This window comes from Sceloporus occidentalis, unplaced genomic scaffold (assembly GCF_023333645.1).
Source record: "Sceloporus occidentalis isolate IW3139 unplaced genomic scaffold, rSceOcc1.0.p SCAF_130, whole genome shotgun sequence".
Lineage (NCBI taxonomy): Eukaryota > Metazoa > Chordata > Lepidosauria > Squamata > Phrynosomatidae > Sceloporus > Sceloporus occidentalis.
In genome coordinates, this window is record NW_028317110.1 from 920,328 (window position 1) to 932,736 (window position 12,409).

Here is a 12,409-nt window from a genome sequence, read left to right on the forward strand (position 1 = left end):
CGATTTTCATTATCGATTATTAGCGATTTTATCGATTAGTTGTTGCAGCCCTATTCTGTTCAGTTCTCTGATATAAGATAATATATTATATGTATAATATATCTTATGAAATCTTACACTTTTATTACTTTAATTACACAACGCACACTTGTGGTATGTGACTGGTTGGCGGCGATGCGTCACACGTCCTTTTGTTTAAGCTAATTTTTTCAGTTCATACTTTTATTTGCACCTGCATGAATAAAACAATTCCCATATTGTTGTACAATTATCAATAGGTACTTGTATGCCGGTACAACTTCCATTACATTGTAAACTGTTTATTTTGCTTACTTTACCTGTACTGTTGTGGTGTACGGTTTATCTCATTCTGTACTGTTTATTTACAACTCTAACTGTATAACTACGGCTGTACCCAATTGTACTGTACATCCATTGAAAACTTGCCTGGTTAATTTCCATTTATTGTACACTCACATTGAACTTGGATGTCATTATTTGCATTGTTAATAAACAGAGAATTTATTCAAATACTGTCATTTGAAGTATCCTGCGTTGTCTACTTTTCAGTAACGTATGGTTTGATAGGAATTCATTCAATTGGCTGGCTTCAAAAATGTCCTAAAGAGGTGTTTGGCAATAACATATACCAGGAGCTGTAAATTCTTACCTGCAGCCTTTTATGATGGTTTGTCTGAATGTCTGAAAGATGAGTTATCCACCAGAAACCTTCCTGGGGACTTTGATGACTTTATATCGATAATCAAATGAGAGAAAGTAACTTACAGAAAAATTAAACAGTTGTTCCTATTCCTAAACCTATGTTTATTTCACATTATTTAGAATAAATGAGATTATAAAAAAGAAAAATACTTGTAAAAGGGGAATCATGGTTGAACAAAGATATACTAAAAATTGCAAAAAGCCCTGGTTACTTGGGGGGGGTAAACCTCTATATCAGAAAATGGTTAAAAAACTAACCCCTTTGGGTCAAACACAGTACAAATCTAATAAACCCTTATGCAGAATGCTAAGAAAAAAAGTGCATCATAGTTCTCGGTCTCCAACTCTGTCAGTGAGGAGGAGAGATGCAGAGAACAGAGACAAAGGCAATGTTTACAAACATAATCTTTGTCATTTGACCTAGTTCATTGAAGCAACCACATGGCTGTGGTCGCTCTTAGCGACCAATAACATGCCAGATATGTCATGAAAAAGCAGGACGTCATGGCATTAAATGAGCTTAGAAAGTGACCTTTGGTCATTTTCTTTGTTCAAGGCATTCAGTAACACCGAAATTTCTTCCAGGTGTTGTCATCCCTTCCCAGAGCATCCACATGTGCCATATACAATACGGAGGCGGATGCCTATTTTTAAAGATCAACTAGCTAAGCTCAAATGGACCTGCTGAAATTCCTTGATATTGAGAAATTCAGCAACACTGAAAACCCACCCCAGGATGCACTGTGATAACATGTGGTAACATGTAAATATAATTCTCCAGTGACATCACCATCAGGGGTACCATCCAATTGTAACAAAATGTAAAAAAAAAGTTAAAAAATATTGTGTTTCATGTGTGCAAGTCCTAAAGTTAGCACTGTGCCTTCCCCAAATCCTGGCATGAAAAGTGTTAAAATACCCTGGGGTGTCTAAATAGTAGCAAAAGAGGGTCGCTAGTATGGATAGCAATATATATCAAGCAAACTGTTCTCTCAAGAAATGGAGACTCTGGTGGATATATGGGGAAGAGAAAAAGCCCATAACGTGAATCCGTAATACACAGTAATACACGCTTTATTGGATGAACCCACAATTGGTAGTGGCACTGAGACCAGCTGGGGTGTCTAGTTTTCAAAAATATATGGTTTCATGGGGTAAATGGAATAGGAGAAGGATGACCAGATCTCAGTATTCCAAATAGAAAAATTAACACCTTCCAAACAACCCAAATCTATGGGGAGGAGATGCAACTGTCCCGATTTAGGCGGGACAGTCCCGATTTTGGGACTCTGTTCCTCTTTCCCGCCTGTCCCTACCTCTGTCCTGATTTGCCGTCCCATGGGCAGGCCGGTGGAGCAAAGACATTACGCAATTTGATAAGCAGCCTGCTTGTGTGTGCCTTGCTGCTTCTGCTTCAGTGAGACTCTTCACCCACCCCCCCTTGAAGAGGGGGTGGGCTCACAGAGTCAATAGAGTTCCTCGGGTCAGTCCCGTGGAGGAGAGCACGGAGCAGGTGGGAAAGTCAGGGAAAAAAAGGTAATAGTTATGGTTCTAAACAAATAAGGGCAACAATACACAAGGCTGGAGCATTATATAAATCAAGACTAAAGGGGCTGCTGGCTGGGGGCATACATACACAGTGGGGTAAGGCAAGGGACACAAGGTTGTGGGGGCATTAATACACAAGGGGGGCTGGCTAGGGGCATCACTTACATCTATACCAAAAGGGAGCTGGCTGGTATAAATACACAATGGGGGGCTGGCAGGGAGCATGAAAACATAGAGGCCTGACTGGGGGCAATACACAAGGTTGTGGGGTCACCAATACACAAGAGGGCAGCTGGGAGCATTTCACGATAAATCAATACTAAAGAGATACTAAAAAAAAATCTCTTCTGCTGTGGACTATTCTTCCAATGATGCTTAGCCAGCATCATGGTGGACACCTGGCTGGGTGAGCATCATGGCAATTGTTATTCACAGCTAACATCTGAAGCTTTATCTACTGTTAATTGCATTTCCCATGATGCTCAGCCAGCATGGGTGTGCTATCTGGGTGCTGCCTGGGGCATTGCCTGGATGGGCAATCTGGATCTTTGGAAGGCTTGTGTGTGCAACCTTGGTGCTCTGGCAAAACCTGTGGGTGCAAAGTGGTGCTTTGGAAAGTTTTGTAGTTGCAATCAGGTACTGTGGGTGTAAGGGGTGTGGGGGCAAAGATTTAAGGAGGGCAGGAGAAATCAAGTGAAGGGCTCTGCTATAGATAATGCATGTTACTGTGTGATATTACCTGGCTGGGGCTCTGATATAGATAATGCATGTTACTGTGCGATATTTTTTATTAAATTAGACACCCCTTGGGTATTTAAAATGCTTTCTATGTCGAGATTTTTTAGAAGATAAAGCGCTAATTTTAGTACTTGCTCATAATAATTTTTTTTTTACATTTTGCTGGTACTGGATGGTTCCTCTGGTGACATCACTGCATAATTATTTTTAAATGTTAGCACTTTTTGTTTTAGCAATTTGTTTTCCATTTTTTTTTTATTATTTTTTGAATATTTTACTAATCACATTGTGATTAGAAAGCTGGGCTCCATTGACTTGCATGGTTGAATGCAGTACCTGTATTCAACCTGCAAATGGAGCCAGATTCCCAGGATGGTCTGGAGAGACTCTCCTGAGGACTCTTTTCAACTTTATTGTTTTTTTAAAGGGCGCTGTCATCTTGCGAGTGGCAGGATCACTCGCAGTTATGGTTATGACCGTTCTCCGGAGCGGTCACGACGCGTCCTGGGTTGGGTGTTTGGTGTCGCTGAATGCCTCGGTATCGAGCCATTTCAGCGACACCTTTGAAGTTTAGGAGGCGTTCATTGATCGACTCCTAAACTCTTTTAAAACGGGCGTCCACCGCAATACAGTGTATGGTGGACGTTGACGCCCCAGGGGGGCCAGACATGGTCCCTGATGCCTCTCTTGGCGTTACTGAATGCCTCGACATCATTGATCACTTTCCAAGCTTTTTTAATTTAATGACGGTTCAGGACCATCAAAGGTCCTGAACCGTCGTTAACAGACCGCTTTTGCGTGACGGCCCTGAACCGTCAAAGGTCTTTAAGGCTGATCTGCCTTTGCTGTTGTATTAGATTAATTTAAATATTTTTTTAGATACATTGGTTTGGTTGAATTCAATGTGTTGGTTATTTTTGAATGAAGCGTGTTTTAAGTGGCGATGCAAGCGTGACATTGTAAAGTGCAACTGCTTGTATTGATGAGTTCCACGAGAGCGATTTAAAAAATAAAAAAGTGTCCCTCTTTCACATTTTGAAATGTTGGGAGGTGAGGAGATGTTTCTGAACTGATATTGGGGTGTTGTTTGGTAGTGACATATACCTGGAGCTGTAAATTCATACCTAAAGCACAATTTGTCTGAAAAAAAAACACAAAAAAGTTCTACGCAAACTTTGGCAAAGATTGGTAGTAAAATAAGTGTGTGGAAAGTGTTAAAATACCAGCATTTGAAATATGAATGGGTGGTGTTACTGTACTCGGGAGATGTTGCTGAACACACATTGGGTATTTCTAAACTCAGGAGAAATATTACAATATATTTAAGAGTTTTTTTCATAACTTTTGTAGATGAGTAAAACATTTTTCAAATAAAAGTCCGAAAACTTTTTTTAGTTTTTCACCATATTTTATTATTTTTCTTATAGTAAATTAGACGATATGATCAAAATAATGGTATGTAACGAAAGCCCTTCTCACGCTTAAGAAAATACAATATATAAGTTGTGTGGGTACACTAAAATGAGAGAGAAGAAAATTACAGCCTCGGTCACGAAGGGTACAAAAAAGGGGGAGGGGGGACAGTTTGGCCCTCAAGGGGTTAAATTATGATTGCTGACAGACCTATTGGTCTGAGTGGGAATTTAATAGAGGTATATTTGCGTCCCCCTATTATTTCTATTCTTCATGCTTTTATAAAAATGTGTTTCATTTTACATATCACTCATGTACTTATAACTTAATTTTAAAAAAATAGTTTATTTCATTCTCTGTTCAGTGCATGCACTTTACTTTTTTAATCATTTCTATTTTTAGAATAACTAGCCATGACTGAATCCTTTCTGTGCTCCTTGCATACCTTTATGCAGTAATTTTTCTTGAATTTGTGTTGTACAGTATTGTGCAGTGTACACTGAGCATGGTGTCTGCCATATATGTTTTAGACACCACTATATTATTGGACCATCTGGCTAGGCTTGCCCTATGATAAAAAGCAGCCATCTCTCCACTGTAAGAGCACACATTTTGACAAGAGAATATGCAATATTGTTGTACTTGGCTACTTGAAAAAAGTTTTAATACAAAGCAAAGTTAAAAATGCTCAAGAACACACGTTCAGGGCCACAATTATCACCAAGCAATGTTTAAATAGTTTGTAATCCTATGTGATCTTAAAATGGTAGTGTTTTATATTACGTTCTTTATGTGTATTCTTATAGAATCTGTGAATATGTATGTAAATGTTTGTTTACACAGTATATTTACAAACATGGTTGGTCAACAGGTGGATAAACATTAGATGGCCATATAATATAATGCATTCCTCCTCAAATTGCTCCACGCATTCTGTTATTTTAGGAGGTTTTTACAGGTCCTAGAAGTTAAATGATTACTGATCAACATAGATTGAACACCCCAAGTTTTTTTTTTTCTTTTCAGCTCATGTCATCATTTTGCGGTTCTTATAAATTCCAGCCGAGCTAATGCAGCATCTTTTTAATTTGTTACTGTTAATATTCTGTGTATGCTGAGGCCTATGTTTGTGTATTTGTCCTAGTTGTGGCTCCCCCATCTGAGTTATTTCACCTCTTTAATGACGTTCTCCCTTGGGTAGCTTTTTTGCTTGTTGTTTACATGCTTGGAAAGCATTGGTGTCTTTTAGCTGTTGCCCTCTGTACTGTGTCGGACTGGCACAAGTGGCATCAGGGCGCAAAGGATTACCATCCATCCACCTACAACCCAATGAGCAAAAAGATTAAAGCAGGAATTAGTTAAATTAAAGTAGATGTAGTTAAGTGCATCCACGTTGGCTAACCTACCTTCTCAAAACTGCCAATTTACAAGAGCAATGCCAGGGATTTTCGGACAAGGTCATATTCTGCAGTGCTGAAAATCGGAAACTTGCAGGCAATTGGCTTAGTTTGTTCCCTCTGATGTCAAGGTTCTTTAGTGCTGTAACTCCAAGAAATGCTTTGTCTGAAAACTAAAGCACAAATGTTTGCAGGTTTGGCTAGACTAGAGTTTGTTATACTAAAACCCATGTTGGGTACTCATCCTTCCTAATTCCAGCTACCTTAATAATCCACCATTTAGTATTGGCAGTGGAAAATTCCTTTCAAGATCAGTCCTGTGGGTATGGTTAAAAAACCATGCATGTATTTAAACTAGGGTGCACTATTTACATGCAGGGCAGCCAGATTAAAATTTATGGTCTCTTGTACTGAAAAAAGAGTTATTTGTTGACCGCTTTAACTTTGCTCACAGTTGCTTACCAGTCTGATGAAGTGTTTGCCAACCTGTATTAAGATCCAGATACATTTCTGTTTCCCTCCTCCTCCAGCCCCTTTGGATCCCAGACAGGGACTGTTTTGTGAACCACTGAGAGACTGCTTCTTACAAGACATTTTTGTCTACGTTACCAATGGTCAATACAGACCACTCATTGTAACTAGTAAGGACATGGTTAGTCTTAGTTTTAACTCATTAATCACAAAGTATACGATCTGGAAATCTGGGAGGAATAATATTATACATAGAAACATTCCAACCAACAAAATATTGCATGGTAAACAGTCAAAAAAAATTATACTCACCTTTTCGATACCCATATGGTCCAAGGAAAGGGACTCCATATACCGGCCAAAAGACTGAAATGCTAAATCAGGGATGATTTTAATAGGGTTTTGTGAAAGCTTCAGGTCCTCTACTACTCTCAGTTTGCCAAGTGCAGCTAGCGGGTAGTAGTTAAGATTGTTTCCATCAAGATGGAAAATGGCTAGGTTCTCTACATCATCCAGAGAACTAGGCTGAAGTACAGAGATCGCATTATTAGACAGGTATAGCCAACGCAGATCTTTTGCTCCGGTGAAAGACTTTGATTTGATCTCACGGATCCTATTGTTGCTGAGCTGCAGGATGAAGAGGTTAAAGAGTGGTGAAAAAAGACCTTTGGGCAAGTCCATGATCTTATTGTGATCCATGTACAAATATGTGAGCTCAGACAAATCATCAAAAGCGCTTGAGCTCAGCACACTAATGTCGTTGTGTGACAGGTAAAGGTAAACTAATTTCTTGAGACCACGGAACGCTCCATTTGCAACCTCTTGAATCTGACAATGCTGCAAATGAAGAGAGACCAAACCTTTCATTTCTCTGAAGGAGTTGGGAGCCAACACAGGAAAATTGTTGTACTGCAGATTTAGAAGGCGAGTTTGCGCAGACACCTTGGGAAGCTTCTTCAGCCCAGTACCGTAACAAATCACATGTTGTAGAGTCCCACCATGGCAGTGGCAGTCTGGGGGACATGCCTGTAGAAGAGGTAATGCAGCAGCTACAAGACTAAATGCAAGGAAGAAACAACGTTTTTCCATAGTGAGCATAGAGCCTTGGCAAAGTGAGAAAGACCTCCTCACACAGGCCTTTTTATAACATTAGATTTAAAAAAAATGCAGACCGCAACCAGACTGGGATGCGGAGTAGGAACATTTTGGGAGGTGAATGTGAAAAATAACCCTTTCTGAGCCATATAGAAATAAGCATAATGAACCCAAAGAAGTTTCCAAATTATAGCTTCAGACACCAAAACCTGAAATTATCTGAAATTTTAAATTACTAGTTTATCTCACACAATTGATTACCAATGCTCCAATTTCTGCAACAGAAAAAAATGCAATCAAGTCAGTTATAAATGGTTTTGCTTTAAATACAATCTAGCCCATTGGCTATTTTCTAATTTATCCTTTAACAAAATTAATTGATCATTTACTTACAAATCCAGCAATATGATATCTTATATAATGTGAGAACTGCTTCAATAAATATGTTAACACACAAAAAAAAGATTTAAGCACAAATGATACCCGATATCCAACTAGGAAAATACATAAATATGTATACATAAATATGTATAAATACAAAAGTGAAACTTCATAAACACACAACTAAAAAGCTTGAGCGTTAACATATATCCCATATGACCAAAATATGTGGACACCTTTCCCAATTATTGAGTTTAGGCGTTTCAGCCACATCCATTGATAACAACTGTATAAAATCAAACACATAGACATGTCCTTTCTATCGAAAAACAGCAGTAGAACATAGTGACTTTAAGTAGTACGTTCATAGGATGCCACCTTTGCCACAAGTCACTTTGTGAAATTTCTGCCCTGCTTGATCTGCCCTAGTCGACTGTAATGGTTACTATTGTGAGGTGGAATCATCTAGAAGTAACAACAGTTTAGCCACAAAGTGGTAGACCACGCACACTCACAGAGCAGGGCTGCTGAGTGCTCTCACATGTAGCTAGTAGAACTCCCCTATCCTCCGTAGCATAACTAACTAAGTTCTAAATAGTGACAAGGTCACTATGTGCAATGCCAAGTGTTGGCTAGAGTGGTGTAAAGCACAATGCCACTGAACTATGGATCAGTGGAAACATGTTCTCTGGGGTGATGAATCGCATTTTACTATCTGGAAGTCTGATGGAAAAGTCCCTACTGTAATGTTTGGTGGAGGATGGATAATGGTCTGGGGCTGTTTTTAAGGTTTCGGGCTAAGCCCCTTAGTTGCAGGCAAGCGTAGTATTATGTTACAGCATACAAAGAGATTTTAAAAAGTTCTATGCTTCCATCTTTGTGGCACCAATATTGGTAAAGGCCTTTTCCTTTTTCAGCATGGCTGTCCCTCTGTTCATAAAGCAAGGTCCATAAAGACATTGTTTGACAAGTTTGGTGTGGTTGAACTAAAGTGGCCTGCACAGAAAGTGCCTGACCTCGCAAATTTTTTGCTGAATGGCCACAAATTGCCTCAGACACACTCAAAAGTCTTGTGGAAAGCCTTCCCAAAAGAATGGAGACTGTTATAGCTGTAAAGGGGGGACTCCATATTAATGCCTATGGTTTTGGAATGCTGTGTTCAACAAGCTTATATAGGTGCACTGTTCAGTTGTCCACATACTTTTGGTCATATGGTGTATGGTAAACTTTCGTGATAATATCCAGGTTACACTTTATGCTTAGGGCAGCTGGCCCCTGGGTTGTTAGTTTTTATATTTTGGTCCACTATCTTAAGTTTTATTGGTTGTAAAAAAAGTAAAAAAAGCCTTTAGGAAGAGTTCACTTGTTACAGGATTCTTTTTCCTAAATTTTCTTTCTGATTCTATGAATTCCCTTTCTATGTTTTGGATGACATCTGTATAGTAACATTTGGCATGTTGCCTTCCAAATGTGTTTTTGACTGGGCCACCTGACTGCAATTTTCCCCTGGGCTGTATGTTACTAGCATGCCTCTGCCCTCAATCAGTGTCTGCTTCTTACTCCTTCTTACTCCTTATTTCTATTGGCTCACAGATAGGATATGGAACAACAGAGAACAGTCCTGTTACTTTTATGGGATTCTTGCATGATGATCTAATACGCAAGACTGAGACTGTAGGGTACATCATGGCGCATACAGAGGTGAGGTACAATTGCCTGTATGTTGTCTACAATTGTATCGCATATTCTTTAACTAATGATACTATCCTCCACCAGGCAAAAGTAGTGGACCCTTCCACAAACCTCATTGTGCCGCTTGATACACCTGGGGAACTGCTCATCCGTGGATACTGTGTAATGATGGGCTACTGGGGAGACCCTGAAAAAACCAAGGAAGTAATCACTGATGAGAAATGGTATAGAACTGGGTAAGTTCAGAAACTGACATCCTACAAAACTAAAACAGTACATGATTTAGTGACAGAGACAAATAATAAAAAAAAATCATTATCTGTCTTAAGCTTGTTTTTCCAAAACTGAATATTGCTGTGTGAATATTTTTTTTTCCGCACAAGTAGGGCTTTCTTTTGAAATAATTATATATATAAAACATTTTTCACAGTTTCACCTAAAAAAACTATATTTAAACTGGTGCAAATGGGGAAAAATTTTTTTATCTTGGCACTTACAGGGTTAAATATGAATGCATTGCTGTTCCTAAACAAGATTTTTTTTTAAATGTGGTATGCTGGGAGTTGCACCCCAATAGTGGCCAGAAAAAGAACTTTGAAAGCTGACACCCCAAAGTATTTTACTAGGAGCTTAACACTTTTGATTTAACCATTTCAGAGCCTTTCTGTCCTAAAAGAAAGTGTTTTCTTTTACACATGATTGTTAATTGAGATTGATCTGTATAAATAAGAACTAACCTGTGTATTGCACTTTTATGGCTTGTGAAAAACCCTATTGGGTTGAAATGTCACTCTCGTGTGGAAATAAAACTGCACTAATTTACTCACATTGCTGAGCACCTAGAGATTCTTTGCTACATTTGAGGGTGTTGGTGGTTACCCTGCTCGTGCAGTTAAGGTGCTGTCTGACAGTCTCCAAAGTAAAGGTATCAATTTAACCCCATAAAACTATATCATTCCTGAAAGCACAAAGCCCAAGGACCTCAAAGTCATCAACCCTTACCTTTCAGTTTAGAGAAAATAGGAGTTAGCTGATAGCATTAGGTAACATTAGGATCGCGTTGGTGTATAGTTATAGGTAGGATTAGATGTTAGGTTACAGTACTGTATAGTGATCAGATTACATCTAGGGCTGCAACAACTAATCGATAATTAAAATCGTTGAAATCGATTCAACTAATCTAAAGAAAATTGTTGACAACAATTTTCATTATTGATTATTATCGATTTTATTGATTAGTTGTTACAGCCCTAGATGTAATCTGATCATCATCCCTAAATAGAGGTCTGACTGTAACACTAAAATCCAGATCCCCCGCAGAGCTGCAGGGGACCTGGTTCCTCCTCTCTGGCAGCCGGTGGGCGTCTGTGCGAAGCACGCAGATAACCTCCACTGCGGAGCGGAGGTTGTCTGCACGCATCCCGCAGATGTCCACCGGCTACCCTTACTAGACACCAGGGAGTCTGGAGCACGGGGTACAAGTCCGGGGGGAAATAAAGCATATCAGGAGGATAAGCCATATCAGAGAGCAAAGTGGCATATTTGGGTATAAGGCATATCAGGGGGCAGATTGGTTTATAGGGGGATATAAGGCATATCAGGGGCAGAGTGGCAAGCCTGGGCTCAGATGTACATAACCGGGGTCCAGGTTGGGAAATACAAATAAGAAATACATTTTTTTCAAAGTTTTTTATTATACTGTTTGTTTTTAACACCCAGTTTGTTCATTAAATTATTTTAAATAAACAATTTTTTTTTTTTATCTGATTAATAGAAAAAATAAATCGGCCAACTAATCGATTATGAATATAATTGTTAGTTGCATCCCTTATTACATCCCTGGCTATTGAAGTGAGATGGATCGATGATTAGTGACCAAAAAGGTCATTAATCAATGGTCACATATTTTATTAGGTTAGATATATATTGTATTTGGTTTTATATGTATAGCTATCAGATCACTTGTAAGTGACAAGTTTAGGCCACTGCCATTGATCAGGAAGACTCTCTCTTTCTAGGGTAGGGTCATCCAGGGGCTGCTATAATGATCAGATCACTCCTATTGGCCAGGAGTGATCTGATCATCATCAGTCCACTTTTGATTGGTACTGCAACAGTTTATGAACTGACAGCAATTGACCTGGAAGCACCCTTGACTTCCAGGTCAGTGCTGTTATTTTTTAAATGCTGATGCTCCATAGAAGTACAGCATTGAATGAGATTTAGTTTTCAAAGGCTTGTTGCGACAAATATTTACCCCTGCAATGCCATAATCGTGTTATACACAATCACAGCATTGAAGGGGTTAACACTGCAGCAGGTGAGGGGTGGGGCTGGTCTCTACACTAATGTGAAAACCAAAGAAACCTTAACCCTTGTCCCTGAAGCTGCTTCTGGCAGCTGGGACACAATCTGAAGCCGGGGAGGAGCGTCTTTGATCACTCCTGTAGGATTAACCCCTAAATGAGTCATTGAAGGGGTTAACGCTGCATTGTCGCTCTTATGTAGCGATCAGGCAGCAGGGGAATGTTGTGGCAGCTGGGAACGGGATCGCGGGTTTACCGGCGATTGTGTGTTGAGCCTGTAAAATCGCTACTGTAAGTGATCAAAGGCTCGAGGGCGGGCTCGGAGTTGCTTTGCTGGTCTGCTCAGACATCTGGGTAGACAGCAGCAGCAGCGCCCCCGCGATCACCATGATTGTGGAGAAAAAGGGGCATTTTTTGCATAACGTACTAAGTACGTCACAGGACAGATGAGCCCACTTGGGCATGACGTACATGGTACGTCACCGGACGTGAAAGGGTTAAAGTTCAACCGCTATCAGTAATGTCAATGCCTCCCCCTTTTTGGAAATGCCAATGCTGTACATGTAATACCAGGTAGCAGGCTAACTCCGGAGGTTTTTTCTGTATTACCTAGCATTGCAAATTTGAGGATAGGTGCTGCTGAGC

The 12,409-nt window shown here is 39.7% G+C and overlaps 2 protein-coding genes across 2 annotated transcripts in view; one reads left to right on the plus strand and one right to left on the minus strand.

Annotated features, from left to right (window-relative positions):
* Nucleotides 1-12,409, plus strand: part of LOC149281549 (medium-chain acyl-CoA ligase ACSF2, mitochondrial-like) — a 161,069-nt gene that overhangs the window by 112,078 nt on the left and 36,582 nt on the right. The window contains exons 13-14 of the mRNA XM_089499134.1: nt 9,360-9,467; nt 9,543-9,694. Of these exons, the coding sequence (XP_089355260.1) occupies nt 9,360-9,467; nt 9,543-9,694 (260 nt within the window). The remainder of the gene's footprint in view (nt 1-9,359; nt 9,468-9,542; nt 9,695-12,409) is intronic.
* LOC149281550 (chondroadherin-like) lies at nt 5,600-7,379 on the minus strand. The gene is made up of 3 exons (XM_089499120.1): nt 6,603-7,379; nt 5,829-5,992; nt 5,600-5,741 (listed from the first exon to the last, which is right to left on the minus strand). Exons 1-3 carry the CDS (start codon nt 7,377-7,379, stop codon nt 5,600-5,602), a joined length of 1,083 nt encoding a protein of 360 aa, XP_089355246.1.